This window comes from Brachyhypopomus gauderio, chromosome 10 (genome assembly GCF_052324685.1).
Source record: "Brachyhypopomus gauderio isolate BG-103 chromosome 10, BGAUD_0.2, whole genome shotgun sequence".
NCBI classification, from domain to species: Eukaryota; Metazoa; Chordata; class Actinopteri; order Gymnotiformes; family Hypopomidae; genus Brachyhypopomus; species Brachyhypopomus gauderio.
In genome coordinates, this window is record NC_135220.1 from 12,430,064 (window position 1) to 12,449,414 (window position 19,351).

General features: G+C 39.9%; 3 protein-coding genes and 1 long non-coding RNA gene across 20 annotated transcripts; 2 read left to right on the plus strand and 2 right to left on the minus strand.

Annotated features, from left to right (window-relative positions):
• The first annotated feature begins 792 nt into the window (after window positions 1-792).
• On the plus strand, window positions 793-13,133 carry LOC143525519 (vesicle-associated membrane protein 8). 4 transcript variants are annotated; one of them, XM_077019577.1, is made up of 4 exons: window positions 793-884; window positions 5,015-5,251; window positions 12,063-12,224; window positions 12,398-13,133. In XM_077019577.1, the coding sequence occupies exons 2-4, from the start codon at window positions 5,129-5,131 to the stop codon at window positions 12,539-12,541; spliced, it is 429 nt and encodes a 142-aa protein (XP_076875692.1). In that variant the 5' UTR covers window positions 793-884; window positions 5,015-5,128; the 3' UTR covers window positions 12,542-13,133. The 4 variants fall into 4 exon arrangements, with proteins under 4 accessions (XP_076875692.1, XP_076875691.1, XP_076875690.1 ...); XM_077019576.1 differs by lacking the exon at window positions 793-884 and adding an exon at window positions 3,749-3,888; XM_077019575.1 differs by lacking the exon at window positions 793-884 and adding an exon at window positions 3,898-4,143.
• On the minus strand, window positions 6,413-10,353 carry mat2al (methionine adenosyltransferase II, alpha-like). Of its 3 annotated transcripts, XM_077019556.1 has the most exons (9): window positions 10,030-10,297; window positions 9,599-9,676; window positions 9,324-9,446; window positions 8,924-9,036; window positions 8,034-8,177; window positions 7,731-7,949; window positions 7,397-7,579; window positions 6,958-7,091; window positions 6,413-6,806 (listed from the first exon to the last, which is right to left on the minus strand). In XM_077019556.1, the coding sequence occupies exons 1-9, from the start codon at window positions 10,103-10,105 to the stop codon at window positions 6,704-6,706; spliced, it is 1,173 nt and encodes a 390-aa protein (XP_076875671.1). In that variant the 5' UTR covers window positions 10,106-10,297; the 3' UTR covers window positions 6,413-6,703. The 3 variants fall into 3 exon arrangements, with proteins under 3 accessions (XP_076875671.1, XP_076875673.1, XP_076875672.1); XM_077019558.1 differs by lacking the exon at window positions 7,397-7,579 and having other exon boundaries at window positions 10,030-10,353; XM_077019557.1 differs by lacking the exon at window positions 9,324-9,446 and having other exon boundaries at window positions 10,030-10,351.
• Window positions 6,716-10,809, plus strand: LOC143525521 (uncharacterized). Its single transcript, XR_013133690.1, has 2 exons — window positions 6,716-7,562; window positions 7,836-10,809. It is a non-coding gene; the product is annotated as an uncharacterized LOC143525521 (long non-coding RNA).
• Window positions 13,134-13,773: 640 nt separating the features above from the next.
• hnrnpd (heterogeneous nuclear ribonucleoprotein D) lies at window positions 13,774-18,922 on the minus strand. 12 transcript variants are annotated; one of them, XR_013133686.1, is made up of 9 exons: window positions 18,724-18,922; window positions 17,555-17,723; window positions 17,110-17,271; window positions 16,860-16,991; window positions 16,352-16,445; window positions 16,039-16,194; window positions 15,193-15,287; window positions 14,768-14,869; window positions 13,774-13,968 (listed from the first exon to the last, which is right to left on the minus strand). XR_013133686.1 is itself a non-coding variant. In XM_077019566.1 (8 exons), the coding sequence occupies exons 1-7, from the start codon at window positions 18,879-18,881 to the stop codon at window positions 15,220-15,222; spliced, it is 927 nt and encodes a 308-aa protein (XP_076875681.1). In that variant the 5' UTR covers window positions 18,882-18,922; the 3' UTR covers window positions 13,774-13,968; window positions 15,193-15,219. The 12 variants fall into 12 exon arrangements, 9 of the variants coding, with proteins under 9 accessions (XP_076875681.1, XP_076875677.1, XP_076875679.1 ...); XR_013133687.1 differs by lacking the exon at window positions 13,774-13,968 and adding an exon at window positions 15,557-15,600 and having other exon boundaries at window positions 14,263-14,869; XR_013133685.1 differs by having other exon boundaries at window positions 14,768-15,287.
• Window positions 18,923-19,351: the final 429 nt, after the last annotated feature.

The window sequence follows — 19,351 nt, forward strand, 5'->3', positions numbered from 1 at the left end:
CTGGACAGATTACATCTCTCAGGTGTCCTGTGAACACCCCCCCCCCCCCCCCCCCCCCGGAAGAGCTGGAACAGGTGGCTGGGGAGAAGGAATCCTGGGCCTCTTTGCTTAGGGTACTGTCCCTGCGACCTGGACACATGTGATATGGATGGATGGATGGACGGACGGTCTGACAGATGGATGGATGGATGAAAAAATTCAAAGCCCAATTAGACCTATGTATTTTGATACTCCAGATAATGGTCTTACAATCTATTATTCATTCTTTATTCAGCAGTGAATACATATTCACGCCTCCCTTACTGCAAACTATGAATACATTGATAATAGGTGTAATTTAACAACTTCTATTCCTACAGAACACAAGGAGCGCAGAGCAGAAATGCCAAAAGGTTCAAGCAATATTTCAGCAAGAGAAAAGATTGGTCGGGTGGGTGGGGCCTCAGCAAGGAAAGGGATTGGTTGGGTGGGCGGAGCCTCACCAAAGGAAAGGATTGGTCGGGTGGGTGGGGCCTCAGCAAGGGAAGGGATTGGTCGGGTGGGTGGTGCCTCAGCAAGGAAAAGGATTGGTTGGGTGGGTGGGGCCTCAGCAAGGAAAGGGATTGGTTGGGTGGGTGGAGCCTCACTAAAGGAAAGGATTGGTCGGGTGGGTGGGGCCTCAGCAAGGGAAGGGATTGGTTGAGTGGTTGGAGTCTCAGCAAGGGAAGGGATTGGTCGGGTGGGCGGAGCCTCAGCCAAGAAAAGGTTTGGGGTGGGGGGAGGGGGGCGGTTGGGGGGTGCAGCCACAGCAAAGGAAGAGCTTGGTCGAGTGGGCGGAGCCACAGCAGCAGAGACAGGTCGAAACTCACAAAAATGACATCAGGAATAAATGTGCCTCTGCTGAGGTGATTATTATTATTATTAGTCAAAATAGCCAAATACTGTTATGGTGCTGACTGCTTGGGTCTAATAAGAACATGAGCTATTAGGTCTTAATAAATTAAATTCCTGCATGTTTTTGTTTTGCTTTATTTATGGAAGTTAGATGGAAGAAAATATCAACTTGGTTTGTGTGTTTTAATGGTCTGAATATTAACAAACAAGCAAACATCATTTAGTTGTAGAACCAGCCTGGCAACAATCTCAGGTGATCAAGGAGACCGGTTTTCACTCCATGAAGCGTTTCAAACTTGTTCCCTGCTTGTACTGTAATGGCGCATTTCCACTAGGGCCTGCTTGGCGCGGTACGGGTCGCTTCGCAACGGAACGGTACGGTCGCGTTGTGTTTCCATTACAATGGTGAACCACCCCAATGTGGGTGAAGTCGCTGTTGGCGCGCGGGTTGTAGTGTCGTGACATTATTTGTATGCGACCACAACACCGGCACAACACCCCTTAACAAATAGCATTATTGTATCTTATTTATCTTTATCTTCATTATTGTATGTGGTTGCTCTAATTATTGATAATAATTTGGTATTACTCAAACAGGCTGAACACACCCTGCATAAAAAGCATCAGTCATACAATCAAATGAAATCAAACTTTATTATGAAATATAGATATTTAAAGTACAACATATGTAAATAATATAGTTATAGTTTAAAAAAGTGCAAAAAGCAAATATATACGTATAGCTTTATATGAAATAAATATTTATAGTACTACAAGCAACATTTTGTGTGCTTTTACTGGCGTCTGTCTCGCATGGTGTTCACAAGTTCGCCAAGCACCCCGAGGAAAGCCCGGTTGAAGGAAACATTTTCCGCCAACTCCGCTCGCCTCGTCAGTGGAAGGGGAATCTTGAACGTAAAAAATAACAAATATTAAACACAAGCATTCCCGTGAAAGCAACAACAATATAGCGTAACTGCACAAAATGTGTAGCACGTCATCGCTGCTATGGCTACAGCTAACTAGCAACTAGCAAGGCTAAGAGCTAGCTATTGTACAGTAGTGACTGTGGTGGTAACATTAACTACAAACACAGCTCTAAATTCCTGCGTTTACAATAGATGCGTTCATATTACGTTCATGTTACATCTTTTACGAGCCTAGTAGTAAAACTGAAATCACAATACACTCACCATTCTCCGTGGCCTCCAGCACCAACATTGCCGTGTCTATCCAGCTCTTTCTCTTCCGTTACTGGCTGGCCGGTGACCGTATATGACATCCATTTGCTGGAACCATTTCCAGTCTTTGCGGCTTGCTCCGCTGCGTCCGTTATGGTCCTTCACCGCCCGGTAATCGCGTTAAGCTTTTTTAGCTTGGACCGACCGGCACTGCTGAACGGACCGCTGGTAGCCATGAGTGGCCATTAGCGCGGAAACCTCGCTAAAAACCTTTACATTTCTAGTGGCCCCGTCCAGTTCGCCCTGGATTTTTTGATCGCTGATTATTAACAGAAAGGTTTGTACCTCGGCGTTTGACCAGGGAACAGACTTCGCTCCTTGGGTTTTAAAAATGGCTGAGGAGTCCATAGCATAGCGGAGGAGTCGCTCTTCTGACGCAACCTGTGACGACACTCCCTGGCCAATCAGTGTCATGCTGTTACTCCACGTCACAGAACTGTACCGCTTCGGAACGGTTAGAACCTCGAGCGAGTCGGTACGAAAAAAGTACCCAAAGGGGCCGGCTCACAGGGAACTGGTACTAATGGAAACACTCACAAACCGTCGCGAATCGAACCGTACCGCGCCAAGCAGGCCCTAGTGGAAATGCGCCATAAGTCTCCGTGTGTAGTACTCGCAAGTTTACATTTCGTTTCAGAGCATCTGCTGCCATCTACTGGCGTCGCGAAATATTGGAAACAGTTATAAACTCCCATTTCCATTTTTGCTTTGCATTTAAACAGACGAGTGTTCTTAAAAATTAAGGGGTTATGAGTTAGCCTGAGATTTATGGGTAGTTGTTTAGGATAAAGGGAAGGAAGTTGTCCATTCTATCATTACTCGAATTTTGTTTATTTCTTTGGTTTGTAATCCTCAAATACGTGTTTCTTTAACATATGATGAATTAGATACGTCTGTCCCTTCTCTGAGTAGCCAAACATGCTGGTTTTAAAGTCCTAAAATGTTTGTAGGGTCATGAGGTTGAGTACACGTATGATTCTGACCTGTTTAACTTCCCTACTAGCGTCAAATTAAGTGAACTGCAAAATGGGAGACTGTTTTGGTGAAGGTGCTGCATTTTAATTTCTTGTCATGGTAATCAATAGTTTATTTATATTAATCTGCTATTGTAATGGTTGTGCTGTGTCTTGATGCGGAAGTGCCCTTAGTCATACGTGTCATGTCCTTGGCATGGATGACATTGCCCTTCGTCCTGTCCCAAATCCCCACCCCCCACAGAGAGTGCTATTACCCACCCAGCCGCCTAGAGGGCGCTGTTCCTGTGACCTGCGTCCAAGAACCACGTCCACCAGAAAGCGGCAACTAAGTTAGCTTCTGTCAAATGACTAGTTTGTTAATATTAATACTAAATAACAAATAACATAATAAAAATAAACTAATGAGGACATGCTCAATATCAGCACAGCACTTTGTTTAAATAACCTTGACCAACAGAACTTCACTCTCTGTGGTTTTAACGTTAGACCATAAAGGTTGCTTTCATCATCTGTACAACGTAGATACCTGAACCCTGAGCAGCTTACTGTGGCCTGGTTTTTAATATATTTAATCTAAGCAACACTGCGGTCTGAATAAACATCTGATTGTTACCATGGCAATAGATTGAGTACTGATTAGACGTTATGCGATTTTCACAAGGTGATAAGCCTGAGATTGTGGGTTTGAGTCCCGTCTGGTGTGTTCGTGAGCATTCCCGTCCTTACCGCACTCCTCCACTGGGTGGCAGTAGAGAGAACATGGCTCACACTGGCGCTTTTCTGTTTCTAACAAACAGGTATGATAACTGGTCTGCAGAGTAAATGTCATATGAAAGATAAATACATTTGTGTAAAAAGGGGAGCGCTCGGGTAGTGAACACTCCTTAAAAAACCTCCACGTAAAATGTGTCACACTCGGCCTGCTGAAGAGAGTCATAACTCAGAACGAGCTTTATTATTAGATGCACATTACAGACCTCGTAACCTGCTATGCTGGGTCGTTGGAAGAATCCTATACTACATATACTGCATCTTGGAAAATAATACTCAGTGTAAGTGTATATCTACATTCAACAAGGGTTATTTTAATAAGGGGAGTATAATTGTGGTGAGGCCAACACAATGCCTGCATAAATTATACTCCCAAATATCATCTGTACCCTCTTTATGCGCGTGCAAACGAGTGGAGTCGGATTCTTCCGAGTGGGAACCGCTGTACACTTGGATGAGTAAGTGAGGCCTTCGTGGACTTGGACATGTGTGCTTGCTCGCCAGTCTTTATGCGCTACTGGAGGATTTGTATTAATTTCTTCCGAAGACAGAACTAATCCTAACTCCACAAACGGACACGGGAGGCAAGATAACTTTGCGACTTAATTCTTGGATTACCTTGCGGTTGACGTTTTCGTGGAAATCCAGGCACATTCCTTGTAGCGACTTCCACTTCAACTAACTGTTCCTCCCAGCTTATAAAGGTTTAGTATTGATCCAAGGGCGTTGCGAGAAGGGTCATGAATATGAATAGTCAAAGTTAAGGCGTTTCCCTCCAGTTGGAAACAAAAGCAATGCAACAACTAAGACGCAGAAGCTTTGCAAAGATAGAAAATGTTAAATTACACATCAACAGACATGGAAAAGTGTCTACTAAATAATAAGAATAGGTTTAAATAAATAAGAATAGGTTTGTCAGGATATATTAGTTAAGGCATTTCAATAGTGTTCACTCTTCCAAAGCCATCTATGACTGGAGCTGAGGAGGTAATTGGTCCTTACAGATTCTTGAATCTTTGGTGCCTCAATAAGGTGTTTTTCCACGGCCAGGGTGCAGGTCACCTTGTCAGGATTCACTTCTTCAGGCAACAAAACCCCTGGATTATGTGTCAGTAGGATCCATTCTCATGTTTGTTTTCCATCTTCCCACAGACCTGCAGAGTCCTGCCAACCTATTTGATTGACAGTTCCTCCCAAGAGAAGGTTGTAGTATATCCAGAGTCAAACCAAAGCCTCCTCCCTCTTCTCCACCGTTATGGAAAGAAGATGGATGTCAGAACAGCTGCTACTCTGGCTCATCTTATCAAAGATCTCTCACTGAAGTTTTTGCAGGAGCTCCAGACAGCTCTTAATGTTCACCATGTTCAACCAAAGAAGTTCTCTGGGCAGGTAAGGAGACCCTTGGGCTACACACTGCACACACAGACCAGTTGGGATGCGTGAGCAGGCCGAAAGAAGCCTAGAGTCCATAAGTCAACATGGCGCTCTGCTGACTTTACAAAGTGTCTTTAGCGTCACCTGAGCACCATGGTTTGGAAATCCGCGAGACTTCACGACTTTGCGTGTCCACGTGAGTTCTTCACCTCCCTTCATGTCTAGCTTGTTCTTCCAAAGATGGAAAACCATGAGCAATTCACCTTTTCCTCCATTCTGATGGAGAGTTGCTGGACTTTGGTACAGCGCTGGTTGTTCTGATAAAAAGTGAATGTTCACACCCTGAATTGAATTTTGCTGTAGCATCCTAAAACATTGGTCATGATATTCCAGAATGGGAAGTAACACAACTTAAGTCTTGGAAAAGGTTATTCTTGGTTTCCTTTGGAGCACATTGGCCTAGTAGCACTGGCCCGGGTAGTATTTGGCACATTTCGGTGTCTTGGTACTTTCACCAGACAGTGACATCTTTGGAGCCTAACAATATCTGGCTATATTGGAACCCATAATGAATAACATGTCTATGTTTTACATTTTCCACTTTGTAAATGTGACTGTGTATTACGCATGCAAAAAAGTTTTTAAATTAGATTTTTGATAATGGTCTGGTCCGATCCATCAAGTCTAGTACCAATCTTATTTGTGGCCTAAAGAATTAATACCTCTTGACCACTGTAACTTCCACTGTACTAAAGCCAGATACTGGTTAAGGCCACTGTACACAAGTAACCTTTCAGAACCTACATTTTTTAGATTGTACTATTGCCTATATGTGGACTGGATAGTGAATGCATATCATACTGTAATGATAATTGATAAGACTACATTATATGCATGGGCAAATACTACTTAACATGTTATTACAGAACTACATACTACAATAATAATACAGTATTAAAGAAACTGCATAAAAATGTAAGCCTAAAACCAATGGAGTATAGGGAAATTAAGAATACAATAGAATTTTTTATTTATTTAAAAGTCAAAACTGATTTACATGGGATGATTCAATTTTGCTAACCTTTTGCAGAATACATTTTGCTCCTTTTAACTTGGTGTTTGCAGAAGCAAATGTTAAAATAGGAAATATGATAATAAGGATCAGGACAAATGTAATGCGTTGAAGCTTTTTATAATACTGGAAAAAACTATGAAAAACAAAAGCCCCAGAGCTGTGAACTGAAAGAGAACTGCTGTGAAATGAAGAGAAAACTGAAATTCTTGAGATGAAAGCTAATTCAATGTCATTCAGACTTTTCTGCTTACTCCATCTCACTAGCTCACTTATTTAAAAAACCCACTCATGCACTTTTCCTCAGTCTATAATTTACAGTAGAAGTATACGTAAATATATAGAAAATATAGAAAGAGTAAATAGATTTCACTTCGGTATAGTTCACTAAAATACTAAAATTTTAGCTTCTTTGGCTTTTCCCATGGAAATTCCTCTCTTCCAAAATGTCCATAGCAGGCTGTTTTCTTGTATATGGGCCTTTTCAGGTCAAGATCTCTGAAAAATAATAAGAGATTATCAATTAGAGTTCAAAGTTTTTTTAGCTGTTTAATTACCTTAAAATTCATTATGCATAATTTGGTTCTGGAGAACTACAAAGCAGAAATGTGACGTAAACGCTCTCCTATTTTGGCCCAGTAGTACTTACTTGACGATTATTCCAGGCCTCAGGTCAAAATTACTCTGAACAATCTGCAGAAGCTCCTCCTCATCTCTTGTTGATGTGCCATAATGGAAAATGGAGACTGACAAAGGACGACTGATGCCAATGGCATAGGACACCTGTGAAGTAAGGAATGTGCTTTCAGGGCAGGATTCAGATAGAAGGACCTTTAGAACCCAGTCAGGTGATAAAAAAAAAAATCATAAATCAGAATAGTTGCACCACAACCTCTGTGCACTTAACGTGTTCGTTAAGGTTAACATTTGATAAATGACCAATTACACAAAACCCTTCCCTTAATTTTTTAGGACAGTGGTATCTGTCAAAAGACTAATTTTCTATACTTCTAAGGGGTTTTTTAATAACCATTTGCTACAGATGAAGTTTATCAATGGTCAGACACTGTAACCAATACATTGTTTACCTGTACCAGTGCCCTTCTGCATAGTTTGGCTTTGACAAGTGACTTGGCCACCCAGCGTGCTGCATAAGCTCCAGAACGGTCCACTTTGGAGTAATCTTTACCAGAGAAGGCCCCTCCCCCATGCCCCCCCCAGCCACCATACGTGTCAACAATGATCTTTCTGCCAGTAAGACCTGCGTCTCCCTGTTTAATAAAACATATTTCAACTACACATGAACAACTGAGACTCCAAATAAATATCTGACTTTTTTTTCCAGTGGTAAAAAAAAAACATTTAGCATTTAGCATTAGCATTTGGTCTGATGATGTTACCAGCATGAAAACGGTTACGTACTTGTGGACCACCAAAAAGGAACTTTCCACTTGGAAGCAAGTGATAAATAGTTCTGTCATCCAGGTACATGGCTGGTATAACTGCCTTGACAACTTTCTCCAACAGATTCTGTCGAATTTCATCCAAAGTGATGTCAGCTTTATGCTGAACAGAGATGACAACAGTGTGGACCCGGACAGGCTCCATGGCACCCATGTTGTCACGGTATTCCACCGTCACCTGTCAGAAGCACAGGAACTCGTTTCATTAAATAACATCCTATGAATTATTTAATATGGCTATGTGCCCTTCCCATCATTGTACCTGTGATTTACAATCAGGCAATATCCATGGGCACTCTCCATTCCGCGACAGTTCTTTCATCTTGTAGTTAAGCTTATGAGCCAAGAGGATGGTCAGGGGCATGCACTCTTCTGTTTCATCTGTCGCATAGCCAAACATTAAACCCTGTCAGAAACAGGAAACTGATTGATATTTTGTTCATATCTTTGGAGCAACAAAATGGCTTGTCTCCATTACACAGACACTGTATTCCTATATCAAATGCAAAAATGTGCCATATTTTGTCAATTGTGATTTTTTACACCACAATTGAAATTTGTCCTCCGCTTTTAACCCATCTGTGTAGTCAGAACACACACACACACACACACACACACACACACACACACACACACACACACACACACTAGTGATTACTAGGGGGCTGTGGATCACACGTGCCCAGAGCAGTGGGCAGCCCTAGCTCGGCGCCCGGGGAGCAGTTGGGGTTAGGTGCCTTGCTCAAGGGCACCTCAGTCATGGCCTCAGGTCTAGGAATCGAACCCACGACCCTCCGGTCACAAGACCAGTTCCCTAACCGCCAGGCCATGACTGCCCCTATATCTGCAGTCCCACTGTGACATGTTATTCAAATATCACTTTTGTACCTAAACGCATTTAGTTTTAAAATATTGTGACAAACAGGTGTTTTAAAAAGCAAACGGCTTTTAAAGCTTACATTTAAAATAAGCTCTACCATTTTTAAAATAAAAAAACTTTCAAACACATTTCTGAATTCTAACAAGAATGCATACTTAACAGTGGCCCATGAAGAAGTAAATCTGAAGGAATGCATTCTCATTGGTTCTGATGTGTCCATAATCTTGTCAGTATGAGACAGAGTGCCCGATAGCGTGTGTGTGTGCTTTAACCTGGTCACCAGCTCCAATATCTTCTTCATCTCTGCCTTCAAACACACAGTCACTAATCTCCACACACTGGGGTTGCAAGGCCACAAGCACATTGCAGGTCTTGTAGTCAAAACCTGGGGAGATAATGGATAATGTGTGACTGTATTACACCATTTCCTTTATTTATAGAATGAACCACAGAGCATCAATTTTCACACCATGATCACCTTTTATAACAATATATATTATCCATACTATGTCTTCAATGTCTTGCTGAATTAAAACAAACAACACACCTCACTGATTCATGAGCTACATGTTACCACAAACTCTTATTAGTCCTCCAAAGGGTGTGTGTGTGTGTGTGTGATATATATATATATATATCACACACACATAGGTATTCTTTTTTCTGTCATACCCTTTGATGAATCATCATATCCAATATTCTTCACCGTGTCTCTGACTACTTTCTGAAGATCAATTGTTGCCTTTGATGTCACCTCTCCACACAACAGGATCATGCCTGTCTTTGCCACACACTCTGTTCGAGGAAAAATATATAAACCTCTTCTCCCGAGCACATGTGGAACGTTCCCACCGTAACATGGTTAGACAAACGGTTCATCTACACAGGAGGCTCCTGTCTGAAGCCCGTGCTGACATGGTGAAGTGGGAGGAAGATCGTCGGCCTACCGCAAGCAACTCTGGAGTTAGGATCTCGAGAAAGATACGCATCCAAAACGGCGTCGCTTATTTGGTCACACATTTTATCTGTGAAGTCAGAAATACAAATTTCGTTCATTTCTTATTTATCCCATTGCGACACTGTCTCAACGCACCTTTACGTCTAGCTAATTATCATTAGGCCCATTATATGACGGACGATATCTGATTTCGTAAATAACAGGGGAAAGTGCAATTCAAGTTCAATTAGATACATGTCGGAAACACGTAGATACGATCACAAATTTATAAATAATGGTTTGGTTATTAATAAGAGTTATAATAAGAGAATGTACAGGAGTTTACATAAAGTTCACATTAACAGTAGCGTCTCCAATCATCCCGTAGTGTTGCAGCAGCCTACATGAATTTGTCTTCATATAAGGAAAGCAGCATCTCACCAGAATGTCCCTCTCCGACGGACTCAGAGGTGAAAAGGAATGTTTTTCCTGATTTGCTGGACCCTGTATTATTCATATTGAACTTAGTGTACACACACTCCCAACTTCCAACGCTTTCGACCACTAACACGTTTGCAACCAGGGACGAGTCCAGCAGAGAAAGTCTAAAAGGAGGCGTGGTTTACCCCGAACATCTATAAGTGGGCGTGGTTTACTCATACACAACTTGCCTGCGTTTGGACGTTATATACTGTACATGTAGCTAGCTATCAAAAATGATGGCAGCGCACTGGCTTGACAATGCTTGTTAAAAATACAGGGACAACAACCTCTAACTTTATTGAAAAGTCTAGATATTATGGTAGGGTTATATAGGGTATTATATTGTAGATCATATTTTATCAGTAAGATAATTTTGCCATTGTAATGCATAGACCTATGCCCATTTCTAAACAACTATTAAACAATTGTTAAGCAACATAATTAAACATCTTTGTTAATCACATCACTCAGACCTGAACAGATCCTGTCCAAAATATCAGTTGGAAAGGAATGGTAAAATAACTTAACCCAGTAAATGACTGAGAACATTTTTTTTAAGTTTATGTGAATTTCAGATTCATACACATCTTATTCTACTGCAAATGTCAGTTTCAGATACCATATTCTGTCACAACATGGCATTGCGTACATCTGTGTCACAGAGCCAAGCTGTGAATGAATGAGAGACCATGGATTTTTCCATTTGGTAATAAACATCATCATGTGACTAAACATTTATTTGGCTAAAGTGTTGTCTTGTCTTGAAATTGTAAACTATTGCGCAAGATCTTGTATTCCAGAAACTCAAGCACCTATATATGACAATTATATATCTATAATTGATTATACCTCTATGATAAAATCCCCCTGATAGCTCCAGTATATTTCATATACTTTTTTAAGGCTGAAAATTTAAAAAGCTACATAAACCACATTGTATTCGCAGTTAATAGAAAAATAGGAAATAAAGATACTTGTTCAGGAACCCAATACGTCCCGGTGAAACAAGTAACCAATTACCTAATTTTTTATTACTTTACAGCTTTGCAAGACTTTTGTTAATATTCCTCTGATAAGAACAGTGGCCTTCAGCCCTTTGAGTACAGTACAGATCTGCATCAGGTGCTTGCCCAGCAGATGGTAGGTCCAGCAAAATGATTGGCTGACTAAAAGCCAATAGGCATCATCCACTCATCCAGCAGCAGTTAATGTGTAAACTAACAGGGAGGGGTGGCCTTGTGTGCAAATGAGGGGTGGCCTTGTGTGTATTTCTACCTCCTGGTTCTGGTGCAGTCTTGACTCCATATCCTGTTTGTTTAAAAAAAGTACAGAGCTTGGTATGAAACATTGGGCATTTCAGTCAGAGATCTCATCAGAAAGTAAGGTTTGGATAAGCACCAAATAAAGACGCACAAATATGGTAAGTGATTTTTTTACACAGTTTGCCTCGTGACTTACACAATAATGTGCTTAAGGTTAGAACAAGCCTATTGTCTTGGGTAATGGAACAGATCAGAAATAGGAACAAAGTTTAAACCAGTAGGACAAGAATTACAATGAAATTTCAATTTTTAGAAGTACCAGTCAAAAGTTTGTAAAGGACAATATAGCATGTTAAAGTGTCTCTTTTCACTCAAGTCTCAAGATCAGGAAGAGGTCCATTGTTCACACAGGAATGAAGTGCAGGCAAAATGTCGGTGACGTTTCAGAAATGGAACTTCGTAGTTAGCAAAATTAGGCCATTTCATCTAGTAAAGACCATTATAAAGCATATTACACAACATTTTACTAATGTGTGGTATAATGTCATGCGAGCTATGAAATGTGACGTCTACTGTAATGAGGTGTGTGCTAAGAACTGGTGTTCACTGTTACTTCATGTCATTACCAAAACAATATCAGCATTTAACATAAATATTCTAAGGTGAAATGTGTTTTTATTGCAATTACTATGGTCTATGAAATAATGAAATCAAGTTTTTCATGTTTAGGTGGACCACAATACACAATCACAAACCTCCAGTAAACTTAATCAAGTGCAGGAGCAGGTCAATGATGTCAAAGTTATCATAAAAGACAACATAAACAAAGTTCTGGAGAGAGGAGAGAGGTTAGATGACCTTATTGGAAAAACAGATGATCTACAGGCAACTGTAAGTTACTCTGTTATTTAAGTCTTCCTGATGATTAATAGTACTTAGCAGTTTAATTTTTCATCCCAATTACAGCACTGAATAATATAACTTGATCTGTGGAAAATATTTGACATGTAATATACAATACCCTCTCAATGCTGTTCTTTTTTAACACATGCACTTTCTACCAGGCCGACTCATTTCAAAGGACTTCCACAAGAGTTTCCAGAAAGTTCTGGTGGAAAAATATGAAAATGATGATTATAATAGGAGTAGTTGTGCTCATCGTCATTATACTTATCATTCTTTTGGCAACTGGAGTCATTCCCTCATAACATGATCTTATTTGCTCCATACTAAATAGGCACATGAAAATGATACCATTTCCAAAATTTGTTGTTTTTATTTAAAATAGTTTTATCTCATATTCAGTTTCCTGTTCACAATATTTTGGCAGATTTAGTGAAAAAGTAATGTAAATGTAATGAATTGATTTTAAAGCCTACTGTCTAAAAGACACACCGTCTAAATGGCACACTTGTACATACAAAACACATACTAGAGAACAAAACACTCCAAGTTCACTGGTACTTATAGCCTACTGTAAATGTTTGTAACCATCCAATGGCTTTATGGCTGTAATTACAATAAATGAGTCATTCATTTCAAATCATAGACTATAAAAGGAGAAAGTACATTTTTGATTTTATTATTTTGGACTCCCGTTTTATGCATTTATATAGTTTTTTATATAGTGCATGTTCAGTGTAATTTTATTAGCTTGAATTCAGTGTTATAGCTAAATATAAATATTCTCCACCAAATTTCCTTGTCAAAAGAACATATAACTAGATTGGTGTTTACTGGCATGTAAATACTGCTTATTGTGTGAAACGGATGTAATAAAGACAGGCATGTTCTAACAAATTTGAATTCACACGATATTTTATTTCATCCACTGTACGACTGACTTACATGGTTCTGTAGAAAAAAATTGTCAGGCCTATATGAAACAAAATGTTACATGACTGACATCTGTACTCTTTATTAATTGTAACTAATAAATAATTTGCAAAGAAAATTAAAAGTTATTTCAACACGCAGAAACAACACCTGCACATAAGGAACTTACTAAGATTATACTTACAGACTCAGAGAATTTGGTACATAAACAACACAAAACAAGTAAAAAGTTTTAACTATGGTGAAGCGTATTATAGAGCAGGTATCACCAAATGGCGGACCGCGGTCCGGATCCGGACCCGAACGCCGTCCTGTCCGGACCCAATCACATTCCTGATTAACTGGATACGGACCCAAATGCCAAAAAAATTTTAACGGGAGACTATATTTTAAAACGGAGAATTTATTTTCAGACGAGTGTTACGGTCACCACCCATTTGAGTGTTACGTTCAACCCCCCCCGCTCAACAACTTTCGTTCGCCCCCCCCCCCCCCCCCCCCCCCCGCTCAACAACTTTCGTTCGCCACCGCGAACCCGGACCTAAGGTCTGAGCTATCTGCCAAAAATGGACCGCGGAAAGATTTAATTGATTACCCCTGTTATAGAGTGTCTTATATGATTCAGCGCTGATCGTGTTGTCCCACCTTTAATTGGCTGGCAAAGACAAATGCTACTGTACATAGACAGTAGTTGTAGTTAAAATGGAGACAATTTTGTCCTTTCATTAACACACCATACTGCACAAATGCTTTGTCTCAGTGATACTCATCCAATGTAACCTTCCATCTACGTCACCACCTGAAAGACAAAATAAAAAGTTGAATACACTTCAGAAACAAACAAGAAATAGATGTCCTTTAAAATATAAAATAACTCCCCAAATCTAAAGTATTCCATTATGGTGAAGCAAATTACTACATAGTTCATGTAAAAAGTACAAACTACAAAAGTCTTGTCCAGCATAAAATTATCATATTCACATATAAATGTGAAGCCTTCAATTATTGAAAAATCACAGTAGAAGAAACATTACATGCAAATTTGTAACATTTCTCAGGTTTTAAAAATGTTAAAAAAAGAGAGTTTGTTAGATCAATTTAACATTGTTTACAGTGAACCTTTTCCACCACAGTCAGTATAACAACACACAATACAAATATGAAAATTAAGCACTTCTCCAACGTAGTGGGGGTCCAAGTACAAACCAGGGTTTAGCTCATGGACTACTGGCTACTACTGCTACACCAGCTATAAATGAAAAGCAAGCATTACAGGTATGATTAGAATTGCATATATTAAACACTGGAAAGTCCAGAGAAAGCTGGATCCTTTGAAAAGTAAACAGTTAATTTTTTTTCAGACTGCTGTCGTATTTAACCATTACTTGAGGTGCCTGTAAAAAATGGCATTACAAAATTACAGAAATATACTGTATTACATAAAACAAATCCCACGAAACTTTTAAAAAAAGAACACAGAAAAAAGAGGAAGATTAAAAGCTGGATGTATCCCTTATGTTTTCTTTCTTTCAGATTGCTTTTTTTCTTTTTCTTTCTCTTTTTCGACAATTCATATACAGGATGTTGGAAGACCATACCAAATGGGTGTATACGAGAGCCTACGCCTCTCGTACCCTGTCCGCATTGAGCGGGCCTGAGAGAGGTGGGCAGTCAGCTCAGGGCCTGCAAGGAAGCCTCCGCTGGCAGGTACAAACAAGGTCAGAGTTAGGAGACAACATTCTTCTTCTCTTGCAAATCCTTATTTTCTGGTACCCATTTAGCAATACTGTACCTGTTAAAATTTTTTTTTACTGTTACAAAATGGCAAGAAACAACCAAAAGCCGGCGGTTACATGATTGACAAAAGACTGGTCTTTATGTTACCACTACAGTAAAGCACTTCAGGGTGCTGTGAAAAACTTTAAAGAAAAACAAAATTAAGCAAAGTACATTAATTTGGAATGTCAATGTAGCATACATTATTTGCTAGGGAAGGTTTTTGCTAAGTAATACAAGGACATACCTGTATGTAATTTTTGCAGTTTAAGTACTAGTATGGCTTGTAACTGTTTTGGTGGCCACCTCTCCTTGGAGATTTGCCGTAACCACTCTGCTGGTCTGCAGGTTGAGCAGAGAACACAGAGGGGGGGTGGGGGGGGGGGGAGAGAATAAAATAACCTTTGATGTTAAACCTCTAACACCAGTGTGAACATAACCAAGAGTTTAGAGAGGAGAATACTGACATGGCATGAATGTTCTTACACTATGTATGATTTAGATACACAATCCAACATACCCTGAAATTGTATCAAGTTTATTTATACAGTTTAAATAAGCCAATTATTGAAATTTATTAAATTAAATCAATATGATAATTAGATACTTACTTTAAACTGTAATCAAACATACTGTATTTCAATTAAACAGTTTTCTGGAAATATGGGGAAAGACAAAAATAAAATTGAAGATTTTTTTTAATAGTTTATTTTATTCTATAAAAAAAAAAAAAAAGGCCATTGGCCTTTGGGTCATTTCCCCATGGCCCACAAATGTACATTTTGAACTCTTGTTGGTCTTGAGGCACTTGAAGGCAAACATTCCTTTCCCATCCCTTTAAGCTCCCCACTTTTCATACAATAAATATGTACAGTACACCTTAAGTTAAAGCAAGATTCTGCTGTAAGACAGTCAAAGCAAATGCACGAATTTAGGTACCTATACTTAAAGCTCAAAGCACATTATGCATGCAAGTGAATTTCAAGTAAGTAATTTAGTGCACAGTTGTCATAATACATGTACCAAAAAGAAAATCCCTGATACATTATATTCTTAGAGTTTTTGTCAGTGTTTCACAAACAGTATTACATACTGCTGTAGTCACCATATCCGTAGTAGTTGTTGTAACCCGAGTAATCATAGCCACCGTATCCACCATAGCCTTGACTGTTGTAGCCGTAGTTCCCATAATTTCCATAACCTTGATTCCAATAGTTTCCATATCCCTGGTTCCAATTCTGACTAGGTCCTAAAAAATAAATAAATAAATAAACCCTCACATATGATCAATAGCGATATCAGGCGATTTTGCACTCGGAGGGCAATGCAGCTGTACTGCAACAGTACAATGCATGTAAATAGTGGAGTTATCAAAGCAAAAAGAAATTTTTTTAAATCGGACTGACCCCCTCTTCCCCGAGATCTGGATGAGTAACCACCTCTTCCACCCCACTGCTGCTGTTGATACTGCTCCTTCGACATGGCCACCTTGATTTCACACTGTGTGTACAAACAAGCAAACACAAACATTAGTAGTTGCATTAATTACTTATTTGACTCGTCCAACGTGGCAACTACAAGTTATGGAATCCTTCAGTACATATGCATAGTAAGTAATATTGGCAGTGGTCAATAATAACCAAGTTTAGTGGTGTGTGTAAGGTTAATCTGTACCTGTACCAAGTTTAGTGGTATGTGTAAGGTTAATCTGTACCTGTACCAAGTTTAGTGGTGTGTGTAATGTTAATCTGTACCTGTACCAAGTTTAGTGGTGTGTGTAATGTTAATCTGTACCTGTACCAAGTTTAGTGGTGTGTGTAAGGTTCATCTGTACCTGTACCAAGTTTAGTGGTGTGTGTAAGGTTCATCTGTACCTGTACCAAGTTTAGTGGTGTGTGTAAGGTTCATCTGTACCTTGCTCAGGCCGATGTTATGGTACTTCTTTTCCATGATTTTCTTTACTGGTTCCTCTTCTTTGAAGGTAATAAAACAGAATCCTCTTCTTTTATTTGTTTTGTTTTCCATTGGCAACTCAATAGACTCCATCTGGACACAATCATTAAATTAACAGAAAATGGTGAAAAAAAGGCAGATTCAGTAATGAACAAAAATTGGTAAGAATTACAGCAGAGTCTGACACAGTTCACATGCGCCGTTTACACACCTCTCCAAAGGCATTGAAGTATTCTCTTATCTTTTCTTCAGGGGTGTCTGGTGAAAGACCACCAACAAATATCTTCTTCACAGGCTCTTTGGACTTCATGGCCTTGGCTTTTTTAGGATCAATCACTTTACCATTAAGTTTATGCTCTTTTTGTAGAATGACCTGTGATTGGTAGACGACATTACAACACTGAGTCTAATATGCTACAGTAAAGCCACAGAAATCAAGTTAAATATAATTAAGGTATGTTCTTAAACTACTTAGAACAGGCACGTCAGCTCATCCTGGAGGACCACAGTATGGAAGATTTAAGCATTTTCCAACACATCTTATAACCTAACTAATGACTCCTTTACAGGTTGAACTGGGGGGTGTCAAGGCAGGGAATACGTTACATTCTGCAGGGACATGGCTCTCTGGAACATTCAGCACCCAAAGTGACTACCTTTTCCACACTGTCAGCGTCTTTAAACAGCACGAAGCCAAAGCCTCTGGACCGTCCCGTCATAGGATCCAGTTTTAAAGTGCAGTCTACAACCTCCCCAAACTTGGAGAAATAATCTTTTAAATCCTTCTTTGTTGTGTCCCAGCTCAAACCTCCAACAAACATTTTCCTGTGGGGGGAAAAAGGTGATTGAGTTGACAGCCAAGGATGAAAGGGAGGATGAGGTAATAATGTTGATTTAATGTTTATTGAGTTTGGCGCAGTTAACTTTTACTTTGGGAGATAAGCATAATCATAACGATGCTCGCCAGTTGGATGCATCTTTTCCTTATGGATTTCACATACACTAGCTACAAGTGTTCACGTAAACATGCTTGTGTGAACGGGTACCCATTTAAAATCATATGAGGACACAATATTTGCATGAACCCATCAACATCCTCCCTTGACTGGTTAAGGTGTATATACGCTTCTCTTTCTGACAAGACAGGATGCATTAGACAGTTAACGCTAGACAACTAATGAGCTTTCTGGTGACAGGTGGTTTTCATAAGTTTATGTGTATATATACTTATGAAAACCACCCATCTTTCTGTTGGGAAATCTAAGAAAATGAAATAATTGTGTTCTGTTAAAAAAACACTATACCAGGCCTTTTACAATAAGCCACGTGATCATTTCCACACTGAACTAGCTAAACCATATACCTCCAAAAGCTCAGCGTGCTAGTTCACCACTGTCGTCGCCACAACGTGTGAAAACAAGAGCCGCCACCACATCAAACATCAACCAAGCGCCCTGACACAAACCAGTCGCCCACGAAGCGGAACGAGATCGGGTTTCCTCGCAGAAATATATCGAGTCAGAGCAGCTAGTTTAGCAAAGCTGCGCAGCTAACGCGCAGACGTCACCAGATAGGTAAAAAAACAAAAACAAAAACCACAGGCGTTGAGATTAAACGACTTAAACTAGACAGCAAATTATGTTGAGGACAAAAGCTAGCGTTGTGTGAACCACAGCGAACATATTTACTATGAGCAAACTGAGATTTGTGTCTTTATTTTTTTTTCTTTTTAAATCCTGCGCAGATGAAAATGCCCGACGCGGCTATGCTAGGTAGCTAGCTAGCCTTAATACACCCGAGTGTTTAAGACCCACCATCCACTTACCCCTCGTCTTCCTCATTTTTACTCGCGTCAATCTTTGATCCTTCGGTCTCCCCCGTCTCGCCATCGCCGACGGCCGGTATCTGCTCCTCGCCGCCCGCCTGTCCGTCTTCCTCCATCTTCATCGTCGGGTCTTCGCACATAAATTGTTCCTCCGACATTTTTCCCCGTTCGGTCGCCCTCGTTATTGAGGCGAGCTTCACAGGAGCTGGTAATTATAGCTAGGCAACTCCCCGCCAACAATTCGCGGCAAGTCGTAACGATACAGGCTTATGTGTATATATACATATAAAAAATACCAAATATAATCCGAGGAAATGAATAAATACGGGATGACTGCCGCCGGTATAGGAAACAAGTTTTAATTCGCTCGCGCCAGCTGTCGGTACTTTGGTCGCTACACACCGGCGCGCGCACACAAAATGGCGGAAGAGCGGAGGGTTCATGATCACAAAAGCACCAATCACTCATAACCTTAATTGCATGTATAACCGTGAATGTTATATATTGAAGTGAGTTTTTAATCTATAACCGTGTATACAGGATAACAATTCCGGCACCTCTTTTCCTTATATTAAAAAAACACATTTTACTTTCAAAATGCATAAAAAATAGAAATAATGTAAATTAA